This window comes from Rana temporaria, chromosome 4, assembly GCF_905171775.1.
Source record: "Rana temporaria chromosome 4, aRanTem1.1, whole genome shotgun sequence".
Classification (NCBI taxonomy): Eukaryota; Metazoa; Chordata; class Amphibia; order Anura; family Ranidae; genus Rana; species Rana temporaria.
In genome coordinates this window covers 118,897,990-118,913,980 of record NC_053492.1, presented here as the reverse complement: position 1 = coordinate 118,913,980, position 15,991 = coordinate 118,897,990, and the positions used below count along the sequence as shown (strand labels likewise).

General features: G+C 42.9%; 1 protein-coding gene across 3 annotated transcripts in view; it reads left to right on the top strand.

The window, feature by feature from the left end:
- INPP5D (inositol polyphosphate-5-phosphatase D) overlaps positions 1–12,847 on the top strand; it is a 168,839-nt gene extending 155,992 nt beyond the window's left edge. For all 3 annotated transcript variants that reach the window (XM_040348937.1, XM_040348936.1, XM_040348938.1), the window contains 4 exons: positions 4,437–4,589; positions 7,246–7,333; positions 10,101–10,331; positions 12,065–12,847. In XM_040348937.1, the coding sequence (XP_040204871.1) occupies positions 4,437–4,589; positions 7,246–7,333; positions 10,101–10,331; positions 12,065–12,392 (800 nt within the window). In that variant the 3' untranslated portion in view covers positions 12,393–12,847. The remainder of the gene's footprint in view (positions 1–4,436; positions 4,590–7,245; positions 7,334–10,100; positions 10,332–12,064) is intronic.
- Positions 12,848–15,991: the final 3,144 nt, after the last annotated feature.

The window sequence follows — 15,991 nt, the reverse complement described above, 5'->3', positions numbered from 1 at the left end:
GTAAACAGGACTGTAAGCTAACCATTTTATTTAGTGACAGGAGCTTTGACTGGCGTTCAGAGAACTTTAACAAAGCCTGTCCGAAGCCTTGTTTTGAATCAAGTGTAAAGCCTTTAATGAATACAAATCTCACTATCTATTAAATGTCAAATTCAGTGACACACAATGGCACATGGAGCCAGTCTTCTGCCTGTTGGTGGGAACTTAGAACATATGCACATAAGGTTTGTCCTCTGCCAAGTCATATGCATTGGCATACAATCACAAAGTAAGACATGCCATGAATTCTGTCTCATTTATTTCAAAATAACCCAAGATGTTTGGATCATCTCAGTACATAAATAGCGTTTTTCTCTCTTTTGCTGTCAAAGATATCTGTGGCACACCCACACAGTCTGCGGAACAATCTTCCCCCATTTCTACAAAGCTTTACTCATTAGGATCTAATATCCTGCAAGCAAATAAACAAGTGCTGCAGGATTTCTGTGCTGTGAGCTTGTAGGACAAAAATTTACAGGATGTATTTCTTTGTAGCTTACACTTGCGGCTGACATGGCCGCCTCTCTGTTGTTACAAGCAGCTCGGAGGCGATATCTTGCCTAGTGGATTTCTGTTTTAACCACTAATAGCGCGCAGTACCACGCTGCAACTGAGTGCATTTTACATGGTTGCTGGGCGCATATGGCACAGTCAGGCCCTCGTACACACGACCGAGGAACTCGTCGGAAAAGACACATCAATTTCCTCGACGAGTTCCTTGTTAGGCTTGCTTTGCGTACACACTGTCAAGACAAAATCTCCTTGTTCTCAAACGCGGTGACATACAACACACACAACGGCAGGGGAAGTTCGATTCCACTGGCTAAACTCTTGGGGCTGGTTTTGCTAATCTCATGTGTTTGCGTGTTAAGTAAAAGTTTGTTAAGAGACGATTTGCACTTTTCAGTCTGTTACAGCGTGAAAAATGTGTTGTCTCCATTACAAATGCTACTTTTACTCCCGTCTCATACTTTATTCTGAGCAGGTTTCTTAGCATACACACGCTTGAGTTTCTCGTCGAAAACCAGCCCGACGAGGAACACGACGAGCAAATTCAGACTCCCGTCGAGGAAAAAGAGAACTTGCTCTCTTTTTTGCTAGTCGAGTTCCTCGACAGTTTCCTCGATGAAAAGCGTACCCACGACCAGTTTCCTCGGAAAAAAAGCTCTCCCACCAAGTTTCTTGATGGATTCTGCCAAGGAAACCGCTCGTGTGTACGAGGCCTCACATGACTGCTGAGAAGCATAGGCCTAAACCATAATAACCATATCTACCAATTACCTTGCCCAATAAATGATACTAAGATAGGTTAAGTTAGAAATAGCAAAGGCCACAGCTTTTATTAAAATTTTCCGCATAAGCAATTTTCCAACATAAATATTGAACCCGTGCCAGTCACACAGTTGAGCACCTTTTGAATAGAGTCAAGCCGAGCACCCCCTGGTTCGGGTATGCGCCAGAACTCTTGAACATTGCAAAATTTCAGACCCGAACTGTAAAAAAGTCCAGACCCGAACTTGAAATATCAAAAGACCCCATATTGAAAGCTTATCTGCAAGTTATTGACCATAAAAGGATATGGGGGACCAGGTACTGCCCTGGAGAACATGTATCAATTCATTTTTTTTTTTTAAAAAGAGCGTTTCTACAGGCGCAGTAAATTTAATGATGCTTAATGTGAAACAATAACAATTTTAAATTCCTTTAACCGGTTAAGACCCGGACCATTATGCAGGTTAAGAACCTTGGCCCTTTTTGCAATTCGGCACTGCGTAGCTTTAACTGACAATTGCGCGGTCGTGCGACGTGGTTTCCAAAAAAAATTGGTGTCATTTTTTTCCCACAAATAAAGCTTTCTTTTGGTGGTATTTTAATCACCTCTGCGGTTCTTATTTTTTGTGCTATAGATAGATAAATAGATAAATAGAGCAACAATTAAAAAAATATATATATTTTAAAATTTTTGCTATAATAAATATGCCCAAAAAATATATAAATGTTTTTATTTTTTCCTCAGTTTAGGCCGATACGTATTCTTCTACATATTTTTGGTAAGAAAAATCGCAATAAGCGTTTATTGATTGGTTTGCGCAAAAGTTATAGTGTTTACAAAATAGGTGATAGTTTTATGGCATTTTTTTTTTATTTTTTTTTTACTAGTAATGGCGGCGATCAGCGATTTTTTTCGTGGCTGCGAATCATTATGGTGGACACATCGGACAATTTTGACTAATTTTTTGGACCATTGTTATTACTGTGAAAATGACAATGGCAGTGATGGGGTTAACCACTAGGGGGCGCTGTAGGGATTAAGTGTGACCTCATGTGTGTTTCTAACTGTAGGGGGGTGTGGCTGTACATGTGACATCACTGATCGTCGTTCCCTATGACAGGGAACAGACGTTCACTGCCACTGCCACAGAGAAGAACGGGGAAGGTGTGTTTACACTCACCTCTCCCCGTTCTTCAGCTCCTGTGACGCGGGACAACGGCTGTGATCAGGGCCGTGGGTCCCGTGGACACGGTCACAGAGCTTCAGACTGGGTCGCAAACATGGCGGCGCGCTCGTGACCCACGGCTGGGCTTCTTAAAGGGGACATACATATACGCCCTTTACGCCCTTGTGCCCAGCTGTGCCATTCTGCCGATGTATATCATCGTTCTGCGGTCCTTAAGTGGTTATCTATAGTGCCTGGGGGCCCCCAGATCCCAGCTCTATGTGAATGAGTATGAGGTACATTGTACACCTACCCATTCACCAAAAAAATAAAGTTTTTGACAATTCCCTTATTGAAAAAAAAACCGATGTCACCCAACGTAGATCCATCGTCAATCAGGACGCTCACCGGACCCAAAAAGGGAAAAAAAAAACATGCAAGCGGTGTCATCGTAAGGGGGCAGTGCCAGCAGGTGATGTCACCAGGTGGCCCCGCCACAGAGGGGGGAGCACATATGCTGCGGCTGCAAAGATTTGGATGACGGTGTGATAAAAATTATCACTGCTTACCACCCACTGAACAAAACGTATTTAACTGAATGGGTGCGCCCTGCAATCACAGTACAACCATACATACGATTTTGACCCATTAGTATGGGGTTTAAACAGGTGGTGAGGAGGTGATACAATGACTCCTCACTGCCTGTCAAATGCTCCCTGAAGAGTGATCTAATGCAGAGATTATTTGATTTAGTTTGAAGGCTGACCAAAAAGATCTATAAGCATCCTTATTCTTATGTTTTTGGGCGAAGGTAAAAACACACATCTGAGACACGTTTTTACCACCCCACAACTGCTCCTACTTATGCTGCAAAGGTAACAGAGGGGGGAGTATATATGCTGCAACCGCAATGCTTTGCATCACATGGTGGCAACAGCCAAGCCGGACGCACTGTGAGGTGCATTGGTCAGGACGCATCCTCTAATTGAATCCTTCCTGCAGAGAAGACAGCACAGGACCATTCCTGGACCAGTAGGCCCCCAGAAACTTCTGGGCCTACTTCGGTAGCGGTGCCTCGGGCCAGACCAAACGGTTGCTAATACATTTCTGAGGCCAGGAAGGCCAGAACGGTGTCTGCCCCTTAAGTACCCATCCCCAGAATGCACAGCGGCAGGGACAACGCCACTGAGCTGCTTCTGGGCAAGATGCACCCAATACACCCAGCCCATTGCAATTCCAAACTTGACCTCTGGTGAGAGTGACACCCACAGTCAGGTGGAAGATGCGCAACACCTGAGCTGGAACAGAGACCCATAATTTGGCATTAAAATCTGAGCTAAACTACAGCTCAGTTAACTAAATTTACAAAATAGCACCTACTCAACAGGAGCAGGACGCTACACAAGTTTGTGTGTGGAAGGTTTTGATGAGGGATGTGGCGGGCGGGGCATGCAGATTAATGAACGGTCTGCCGCGTCCGTTCATAGATTGAATTTCCTTCACAGAAACTTTAGCACAGATTTATTGAATGGAAGAGGGAAGTGGAAAATCACTCTTGAGGAGTGCATTTGACAGGTCCCTCGGCTGTTAACTCCTGCTGTGCTGGAAGATTATGGCAACGGGGATAGGTGGTGCATCAGAGGACACAAGATTTCAACTAAAGCACCAGCAATCAGCATAAGGGACACAATGCATTGATTGAAAGTAATGTCCCTTGTGCTGATTTCTATTTTTCGACTAAACTTAAGCTTTACAGTATTTCCAAGCAAAAATCAGTTACAACAGATAACACACAGGGGTACAGGAATTTACAGTGATTAAAAGATGTAAGACTTCATTTGGGCTTTAATGAGGCTAAGCACGTGTGTTATTTATGTTTGTCATTATTGTTAGGCCTGATGCCATGCGTATAATTATTTTAACATAACATTCTATTGTTCTTGGCTTGTGGGAGTACAGGTGAGGGCTGCATCGCTCTGGGCATGGAGGATCCTCAGCAACAGCCATTCTCTTTTTCTACTCCACTAACCCACCATGGAGAGGAGACCGGCTGCTTCCAGGGTGAGATCTTCCTGCACGCTCCCTGTGGAAAACAGAGAGAAAAGTTATATGGTAAGTCATCTTGCTAGTCACTACTAAGGCCCAGTTTACAGTGGTGCGACATGGGATTTGACTTGTGCGAGCACAAGTCGCAAAACGTCAAATTTAATGTTTCGGCCTCATGTACACTGCTGCTGGTAAACAGACGGTAAGAGGCAGTTGGGAATTTTTTCCAACTGCTCCTGAACTCTCCTCTATGTTATCTTATCAGTACATGTACACAGGGTCGTTTACAGCAGTTTCTGGGCAGTTGAGTTTAGAGGCTTTTTTTGGAACGCCCAAAAATTGGTTCAGAAGCTGAGTTTAGAGGCATTTCAAGCGCCAAAAGCCCTGTACACATGCTCGGTTTTCTCTGCAGTAAAAAGTCTGCGAGAAAACCGAGGGGAAACCCGAGAACCTGCTTGGTAAGTTTTAGCTCGGGAAAACTGCGGGGAGAGCAGGTTCTGTATTTTCCCACCGGGATTCATGGCATTTTTTCTGTCGGGAAAACTGCCAGGAATCGTACACACGGCTGGGATTTTTGGCCAAAAGTTCTCACTGCAGCTTTCCCGATGGGAAACCCGGCTGTGTGTACGGGGCTAAACGCTTCTAAACACAGTAACTGCATTTAGCTGTGTTTTATTTACAGCCATTTTTCATTTTTGGCTATTTTGAAAAAAGACTTCTAAACACAAACGCGGCTAAACGCGGCATGTAAATGCGGCAAAACGGACGTTTTAAACATGGCTATTATCTGTCAAGTTAATTCATTCAGGAGAGGTTGTAAAAATGTCCCGTGTACATGAAGCCTTAAGCCTCATACACACAGCCGGACTTCAAACAAACTTTATCGTGGATTTTTGTTTGAAGGGCGTTGCCCGTGAACTTGGTATGCATACACACGGCAGGACTTTTTCAACAAACTTTCCCCAAATCACATGGTTTTTCAGCTCTTTCCTGCTCTTTACTGCCACCCTTTGGTCAACTTCTGCTATTGTTGGTTGATATTAACATTGGTTCTGAGCATGCGTGCTTGTACTTTGAACTAAAGTCCGATGGACTTCTGCACACACTGTAGGACTTTTGTTGCCGAAAGGTTTGTCCGTTTGCAGAGCGAACTTTTGTCCGATCAAAACCAAAAAAGTTTGTCCGATGGATCGTACACACGGTCAGATTTTTTTGAAAACCTGCTCATTTTGAAGTTTGTTGTCAAAAAGTGCGACCGTGTGTATGGGCCTTAAGAGAGCCTTCTTACTGATATTACACAAGTCGCTCCGACTTTAGAAAAGGTTCTTGCACTACTTTGGTCCAATTTGATATGACTTCAATGTCATAGAGTGGAAAAAAGTCAAATTAAGACTTTGAGATAGTCCAACTAGTCCTTTGACCAATCAAAACAATCCCAGTGTGACATCCATTCCTTTTCCTGCTGCTGTAATCACCATATCAAATGTCACAAGTCAGATGGTTAGGTCAAGGATCCGACTTTGATCTGACTTCATTGGTATTGAATGGGCTGAAAATGGACCAAAATCGGACCAAAGTAGTGCAGGAACCTTTTTCAAAGTCAGACCGACTTGTGTCAGACCAGTTGGGACGGCTCTCATAGGCATACCTCCCAACAAGCACGGATTCTGCGGGATTATCATGCATATTCCCGCAGTCCCGCAAAAGGGTTAAATTTCCCGCACTGAGAGGATCCGAGCTCCCCCCCCTGCTCAGTACTGTAGGAAGAGGCGGGTGGAGCTGAATGACAGCCTATAGGAGGAGGCGGGCGGAGCTGAATGGCAGCCTATAGGAGGAGGCGGTCGGAGCTGAATGGCAGCTGTACAATAGGAGGAGGCAGGCGGAGCTGAACGGCAGCCGTACTAATAGAGGAGGCGGGCGTAGCTGAATGTACTGCTGATGGAGGAGACATTCTGTGCAAAGGTAAGAGGCATCCACTTCGCCCCCCCCCTCAACAACTTTGATTACCCCCCCAACAACTTCGACGCCCCCCCCGCTCAACAACTTCGATCCCCCCCCCCGCTCAACAATTGTCCCGCAGTGGACAATGTTGGGAGGTATGCTCATAGGGAATTATTGAATTTTACATGTCATGCGACATGAGCTCCCAAAGTTGGAGCTTATGTCGCACCAGTGTGAACCAGGCCATCACTTTAAGGCACTTGCAGCAGCTGATTTAATCCCTTAGTGAATATACAGCTTCTTTATCCTTGCTTAAGGTCCAGTTTAAGCTGGTACCATGACTGCTGCCCCAGGTCTCCTGTTTTAGAGTGGCTCCTTTCTCTTGGAGCATTCTATGGAGCCACCCTTGAATGCAGGGACTAGAGTTGTGTCTCAATAGAAACACACAGCCCTATAGTCTAGGATGGCAAGGCACTCCCCTGCTTCTCTCTCCTCCCATTTCCAAGCTGACTGGCTGGAGATTGTTAGCTTTTTCCTGTGAAGACCAGAAATTCAGGGAAGCAGCACTGAGAGCATGAGCCAGCAGTATTTAAAGATGTTAATTATAGGTGGTAGGGTAAGAATTGTAATTAATAGTTTACTGGGGTAAGTTTATCTTATTATGCTCAATGTGTTAAGCTACAAAATTCTGAGGGTCTACTACGGCTTTAATCCCTCTCTGTTCACTGTATTTTCTAACACTCTAACAGCATGAAAATGAGAATGTTATTTCTTCTCACAGACTTTGTTAAGATTGAAAAAGATGAAGCAGTGGTACAAAAACATCAAATAAAATCCCAGAGCAGCCAGCAGTGGGAGCAGTCGTTCTGGTAAGTGCTCATTTTTCTGCAGGTCTTTTCTACAGTTTTCTTTTCTCTGTGAAATGGTTTTGTACAGAGCAGCTCAGATCCTCCTTTTTTTCGGGTCCCTCTTTGGTGCTCCTAGCCCCCCCCCCCCCCCCCCCGTTAAGTGTCCCCACAGCAAGCAGCTTGCTATGGGGGCACCTGAGCCAAGCCGCAGCTCTGTGTGTCCGTTCAGACACAGAGCCACGGTTCTGCCCCACTGCCTCTCTCCTAAATGGCTAACTGACTTTGATTGACAGCAGTGGGAGACAATGGTGTCACTGCTGTGTCTCAGCCAATCAGGAGGGAGAGTCCCGGTGCCGATACTAAGCATTTGCATGAGTATTTATAGAATGTTCTAAGAAAGTTCATTTGTTTTTCTAATCATTAGTTGGTGAAATCGACATTCGTTTTCAACCACAGTGATGATAACATTTCGAAGGGTGAATTATGGTCTAATAAAGGTCTTCTACGTATAGCAATTTCTACCCAAGGTATATTATCAATACAAATATTACATAAAAAAAATATCTAATGCCATCTGAGGAAAATTATAATTTTTCTCAGATAACAAATTTTTTTTAAACTTTGATGAAACAAATTGATTTGCCATCAATGATACCCATAGAATATTTATGTAAAAATCCTGACAAACTTCAAAAGTATATTTCTGTAAAATATAATATACTTCAGGCTGGGATCACGCCTATGCGAGTTGGATGCAGGTTTCCAATTCGCATGACAGGAGATCGTGACCGGCTCTCTATTGAGCCAGTTCATATATCTCGGTTGCTGCTCCGGAGCGGCTTTGGCTCAGTTCTTGTGTGTCTTTGGCTTAGATTCAGGGCCGAATTCTAGCCAAAATTCAGCCCTGATTCATCCCTGAAACCGAGAACAGGGACGCACCGGACCCCTGCTGTGAGCCACTTCCTATGGAGGTGTGAACCCAGCCTCATTCTGTTTCTAATAAATTACCAGATAATTGCAAGTACAAAATCTGGTGCAGCTCTGCATAGAAACCAGCTTCCAGTTTTTTTTCATCAAAGCTTAATTGAACAAGCTGAAGTTAGGCTGGCCATACATTATACAATTTTCTTGTAAAATGTTCCTTTAGATTTACCAAAACCATAATATATGAGGTCAAAACATAAACACTTTTACTTTCTATGCAATCAGGCAGGCCCTTGTGCTACAAAGTTGAAGGTAAAGGAAATTGAACAAGAAATGTGTAGAATAGATGGCCAGCCTTAGAAGCTGATTGGCTACCATGCACAGATGCACCAAATTTTGCACTGTCCAGTTTTAGTAAATCAACCACAAAGTGTTATTAATATGGTACATGGTACCGACAAGATTCGCTTTTTTTATTTCAAATGCTTCTTTTGATTATTTTAGAGGTTGTGGAAAGGAGGGGACTGCATATTATACTTGGTGACTAATATAAGGACACTTACCTGTCTAGGGAGCCTGCTATGTCGGCACCCTGAGCCGATTCGTCAATCAGCTTCCGGTGCAGGTGTTGGCATTGTAAGTAAAGGAAACTGTCAGTGAAGCCTTCAGGCCTTACAGCCAGTTTCCTACTGCGCATGTGCGAGTTGCGCCGTGCTTTGTGATTGGTCACTGTATGTGTCCCAGAAGGCAGTGGGGGAAGGAGAAGGGGATAAAAATGCTCAGAGATCGCCTCAGCAATCTTACTCGGCGGTGGGAGAGGGTACCGGTCAAAACCAAGAACCTGCTAAAAAAGTGCCAAATGTGGCAGTGGGGGGGTGAAGGGTACGATCAAGCAGAGCTTCCCCTTTTGGGTGGAGCTCCACTTTAAGTTATCCTCTTCTTGATCTATACTTTCTCCTTTTTTCAACACCTTTAGGAATATGAAGAGATTTGTTTTATTATACTCTCCCAATTCAAATCTCTTCATAATATAATATATATTTTTTATTATAAATATATTTATTCCATATGACTAAATAAAAATGATTGGAAGAGAAAATTCAATGGAGCAGGATGGAAAATGTCATTCATTCCAAAATCAAATGTTAAAAGCAAACAACATTTTTTAAACAGGCAAATGTTTTGAGAATGTTCTTAGGCCCCATACACACGGGAGGATTTATCTGCGGATACGGTCCAGCGGACCGTTTCCGCGGATAAATCCTCTCGAGGATTTCAGCAGATTTTAATGCGATAGAGTGTACTCACCATCGCATTGAAATCCGTGCCGAAATCCTCTGGCGATGACGTGTCGCGCCGTCGCCGCGATTATGATGCGGCGACGTGTGCGACGCTGTCATATAAGGAATTCCACGCATGCGTCGAATCATTACGACGCATGCGGGGGATCCCTTCGGACGGATGGATCCGGTGAGTCTATACAGACCAGCGGATCCATCCGTTGGGATGGATTCCAGCAGATGGATTTGTTTGGCATGTCAGCAAATATTCGATCTGCTGGAATCCATCCCAGGGGAGAAATATCAGCGGAAACAGATCCGCTGGAGTGTACACACCATAGGATCTATCCGCTGAAACCCATTTGCTGGGATTTTTCAGCGGATGGATTCTATCGTGTGTACGGGGCCTTAGACTTTTCGTACGAATTTTATTAAGACTTTTCCTAAAAATTTTCTTTTGAAATTCTATCAATCTATGGCCAGCTTAAGTCTTGCAAGGCTCTCAGGGCACAATTTGTTATGTCTGTCTCAGGTTTTCTGACCATTCTTGTTTTCTTCATGCTTCTTCTCTCATCTGTTTCCAGCGTGGATCAAATTGTGCCGAATCAAGTGTTAGCAAACCAGGTGAAGCAGAGTCCCCCCGGAACACCTGCAGGATTTAAGGTGACTGAACAGCGAGCCAAACCAGGCTCTCCAGTGCTGGGACGTGGGGACACACCAGTTACACCTCCCGCACGGAATCCTACATCAATTCAAAAGTTTGGACCTTGTCCCAGTGCTCGAGGGCCTCCAAGTACCCGTCAGCAGGAGTCTTTGTAAGTACATCCATCGTTTACTTTCTACTAGAGGAATCGTATTGCATCATATAGTCTGTTTGATTTTAGCGTTTGTTACCCCAACACTTCATATTCCATGATATGTGCCTCCTGTACCATGTACTTGTATGAGGAAGTATTCTGTTCTTTTTGTATCTCTTCCTTTGTGTGAAATCCTTGGTGTTTCTGCTAGACCCCTTGCTTTCCTATTACAAACTGACCACAGAGGCGATTAAATTCGCATGTGCTGCGCTATATAAGTTTTCATTCATTCACTAAGCAGGAGAGCACACCGTGGTCAGTTCTCTAACTATGCTGGCAACTCAGCCTGCTCTCCTCCAATGATCAGACTTGTCCTGACATGCCCCTGGTGCACAGCCATTTACTGGCAAGCTCAGTGTACTGCAGCTAGCTCCCCCAGCTCTTATGCAGCTGAGAACAGAGGGAATGTGATCACCTATAAAAAAAGGGAAAAGGGTATTTATAATGTATTTTTATATCTATACAAAAAATGTTTAGCCTTTCATTTCTATTTTTAATTGAATTGGTTGTATTAGAAGGTGATCGTTTTCCAATCACTTTAACCTCCCCGGCGGTATGGTTCTGTCAGATTTTAGGTGCTGAAAGCGGTACAATTATTTTGCATGGAAATTTGGCATTTTATATTGTAGGCCTGTAATTCTTAGAAATAACTCACTTAAATCTGTCCAAACAAGAGTCTAGTAGACATCCCGGGTATGATAAAGTTTGAAACACAAAATCATAAATTATAATATAATAAATAACTATAAATAATTATAACAAATAATAATATAATAATAATAAAAATTATTCAATAATGTAATCAAATCAAAAACACTGAAATTTGCTCAGTTGCAGAATTGTCGCTGCCATTACTTTCAGTGTCTGAAGACGAATTTCCCCACAAATCGCTATCGGTTAATTCTGCAAGTGACTATAATTTATTGTCACTGTTTTCTAGCTGCTCTAAAAGCACTTTTGACATACAGGGACACTTTTTGGTTGCTATGGACAATCTACAGTTTCCAGGCAGAAAGAACAGTCTTTATTATATAAAAGTGCATGCAGGTCACTAGGGACAAAGGGGGTGTGTATTTATTTTATACAGTACTGTAACCTGTAAGATTACAGTATACTGTATGTGTACTGTGTTTTTATTTTTTTGAATTTGGCGCCGATCTCCACCCCCGTGCGTCATAACGTTGCAGGGAACTGAGCTCGGCGGCACTCGGGGCACTGTGTGAATCGAGCGAGGAGACGACTTGATCACACAGTGGACATCGCAGGATCCAGGGGACAAGGTAAGTAAACTCTGACTGGATACTGCAATGCGATTCTGAGTCTGGCTCGGGGGTACCGCTAATGGTACTGAATTTCCACCCCGAACCAGATTTGGGAATACTGCCAGGGAGGTTAAGGCCTTTCTGAATAGCTAGTCAATCACAAGATATTCAAAATCCTTCTAGACCTGAGTCAGCTCACCAGCACTGTGAAGAACCCTCAATACTGTATAATTATTTATTGTGAATCCTTTGTGTTACAAAAATTAACCCTTTCCCTTCAGACCTATACCTTGCAGTAACGCATGGTAAAATTCACAATTTGAGACATTCTTTCCCAATGTACATTAATAGACACAGCACAAAAATGCCCAAGTTGTCTTTTGGTTCATTTTCTTTTAGATTTTTCACTAATAAATTATCTCTCTGCAGTTGCCCTCCAGCCTCAGATGACATACCAGAAATGGTTGATAATCCATTATATGGTCCAGTCAACACTGGCTCTAATCCTCTACCAGGTCAGAATCGGCCTCATAAACCTCCTGAGCCAGCGCCTCGCAAAAATCCAGCTGTTCGTCAACGATCTATGACATATTCCACTTCGGAGAGAAAACCTGCTGTTCTTGAAAAAGCTGCAGTTAAGAACGTTCTATCAGCCATGGCTCCAAATAGTGTCACTCGGCCTGAAATCGTTGCACCTAAGCCTCGTCCGCCATTGCCTGCTAAAAGTCATGCTCTACGTGAGACGCAGAACAACTAATTGCATCACTTTTCTCTTCGAGAGTTGTTCTTGCACTTTTGTTTACATCAGTTTACAACTATTTCCTCTAAGATATCTTTTTAGAAAGAGCAAATTACTCCTTTAATTTAGCCCCTACGGAAGAAATGATGGGGTAATATGCTCTCCCTGCCTCTCCTGGGACTCCTATTAAGTATAGTATATGGAACTGCATATTGCAATGCTTCTGTCTGACAATTTACCCTTCCAAAATGATACTGGACAACACTGGATCCATATTTTCAAGCCATCTGACTTTCAGCCAGAAAATAAGTTGGGCCCAGTTGGTATGGGTGATGTTTGCCATAATGACCGCATCACTTGAACGTTGATGACACAACATTTTGAATGGAAGCGCAATTGATTGTTTTTATATTGCCCATACTCCGAGAACTCCACTCATATCTGTGTTAAATACAAGACCCTGTTTCTGCAAAGTGCCAGCTTAAACTATTTTTGCCATGTATGCTTGCATTTGTTCCTGACATTGGATAGATAAGTTACTAAATAAGTAAAGTAATATAAATTAGTAAAGGATTATAAGAAAACAAAGGGGAAAAAGTCAACAAACAGCAGTGAGCTCTGACATGGTGTTTAGTGGTGGTCAGACCTATGTAAAGGAGAATTATTTCCATAATCTTTAGGTTTTGCAAATGATATCAAAGAAAAAAACAGAAGACCAATAGATGATTTTCCATAGTAATTGTAATGGAGACCAGGTTCACAATGGTATCATGTACTTTGGCTCTGATCTGTCTTTGGCTATCTGTACTTTGGCTCTGATCCGGCACTGTGGACTCTTTTCTTAGTAGCCTTAGTCTGTGCCAGAAATGTAAGTGCTTATCTTCTCTTTTGCATATGACAGCGCTCTGTTCTGGTTCAGCACTCTTATGCCGCGTACACACGATTGGAAATTCCAACAACAACATCATTGAACTTAATTTTTCTCTCAACAAAATTTTTTGATTTTTTTCCGACAGAATTTTGTCTCAAACTTGTCTTGTATACACACGGTCACACAAATGTTGTTGGAAATTCAGAATGTCAAGAACGTGGTGATGTACAACAATTTCCGACAACATTTGTGTGACCGTGTGTATACAAGACAAGTTTGAGACAAAATTCTGTCGGAAAAAAATCAAAAAATTTTGTTGAGAGAAAAATTAAGTTCAATGATTCTGAGCATGCATAGGATTGTTGTGCATCGAAATTGCATACAGGCGATCAGAATTTCCAACAAGAACTTTTGCTGTCCAAAGAATTGAGAACCAGCTCTCAAATTTTTCTTGTTGGAAATTCCTACAGCAAATGACCGATGGAGCCAACACATGGTTGGAATTTCCAAAAAAAAGCTCACATCTAACATTTGTTGTCGGAATTTCCGATTGTGTGTATGCGGCATTAGGTAAATATACAGACATGTACAGGAAAGAGAAATATCAGGAAGGAAACTTATTTCCTTTTAGGCTGGGTTCACACCTATGCAAATTGGATGCATGTATGGAAACGTGGCAGTTCAGCAGGAACTGGCCAAATTGAGGTCTATGTGCATATGTCAATTTGAAAAAGCTTATGGTGAACCTAATTTGAATTATATGAAAATATTACCAGCCCTGCTCACACAATTTATGTTATGGAGAAAATCCTATGCATGCCCATGGGTGCACCAGGCATTATATTGCAGGGAGTCCAAGAAAGGAGCTCTTGTGGGAGCACTGGTGCAGTGTACTCTGTATGTCAGATTGGCAGTCAGAGCACTTTGCTGGGGCATCTCATATAAAGGTGGCAGCACTGTCATGTGCCAGGAAGATGGGTTAAAAAACAATTAAAGAAGACACACTAGAGTAGAAGGCTTTTAAATGTAAGTTACTTTCATCACGTAACATTTTAACAAGTAACATTTTTACAGACATACAGGGGGTGATTTACTAAAACTGGAGAGTGCAAAATCTGGTGCAACTCTGTATAGAAACCAATGAGCTTCCAGGTTTTATTGTCTAAGCTTAACTGAACAAGCTGAAGTTAGAAGCTGATTGGCTACCATGCACCAGATTTTGCACTCTCTAGTTTTAGTAAATCTCCCCCACAGAGTGACTTCTGCTTTTAAATGCATCCTTAAAAATTCTTCCCCAGAAGAATAAAAGACAAAACGTATGAACTATTAATATTTTGAGGAAAATTGGTAGGGTCAGGGGTCTGCTTATTTGTTAGGCCCCGTACTCACGACCAAACATGTCTGCTGAAACTGGTCCGCGGACCAGTTTCAGCAGACATGTTTGGCCGTGTGTAGGCACGAGCGGACCATTTTCGGGCAGATCGAACAGGTTTCCAGCGGACAACTGTTTCCTGGACTTGCTTTAAAACAGTCCGCTGGAAACCTGTCCCCCCGACATGTACGGTCGTCTGTACAGACCTACCGTACATGTCCGGCCGCCCGCCATCCCTCGCATGCGTCGAATGACTTTGACGCATGCGTGGAAGCATTTAAAAGGCAGGCCCGCCCAGGTCGCCGCGTCATTGTCGCGGCGACACCGCGTCATCGACGCGGCGACACCGCGGACACGCCCCGCGTATTGTTTACGCGCGGAGTTCTGTTCGATGGTGTGTACAGCCATCGAACAGAAGTCCCCGGGCAGACGTGTCCGATGAAAACGGGCCGCGGACCGGTTTCATCGGACATGTCTGCTCGTGAGTACAAGGCCTTACACTATTCTCCTTGATTCTGGGCCCAATATTTTAGTGACTTAAACCCATTTGTTTTTAACCAATTCTTCTGATGGAAAAAGTGAAAATGTGTGTCCAAAGATTTCTAATATTGATTGCCATTAAATCTAAACTCCATGCAATCAGTTAAATACACAGATGAAGTACATGAGAATTGCCAAAGGGTTTGCATTTTTTTCCCCATCTAGTCGCAAGATTTATATATCTCTCAAACAGCTCAGCCATCTCTGTTGCAAAGGGTTATATATAGTGTTGTCCTTCCAACCCAATGTTAAAATTGGACAATAATAGAGCAGCAACAGACTGATCAGGTCATCCCTCTGTCCACTCTGCTATCCTGTTCTGTCAGCATGTTCTTAGCACAATTGCATGCTGCACAGTTTTTTGGTTAGTGCTGCAGTTTCCTCTTCCAGTCTGAGTAATGCTGTACAGAGGTTGCATGAGGCTGACAGCAAGCCAAATTCATGATTTTGCACTGGTAGCATTTAAAACATGTTATGATGTATTAATGAATACAGAGCCATACTGATTTTTGTATTTTATCACTGTCCATAATTCGATTTTAAAGATAAAACTTTAAAATGATTTTGTTTTATAAAAGTGTCCCTTAGCCCATTCTGTGACTGATGATGGCATCATACTCTGGTTGTAACCTATGTGGTGAAAACGTTGTCTTCCTTACCAGTGACTGCATTGTTGCATCTGTTTCCCTGCCTTGTGCTGTGCTAAATACACTGAAACTGCACAAACCACAACTCCGGCCTCTCAGTAGCAAAAGCATTCCCAACTACTGAACTGGATTAATAATAATATTAATTGTGAATTTTAGTGGCAATTTACTGTACGCGGCACTTGTG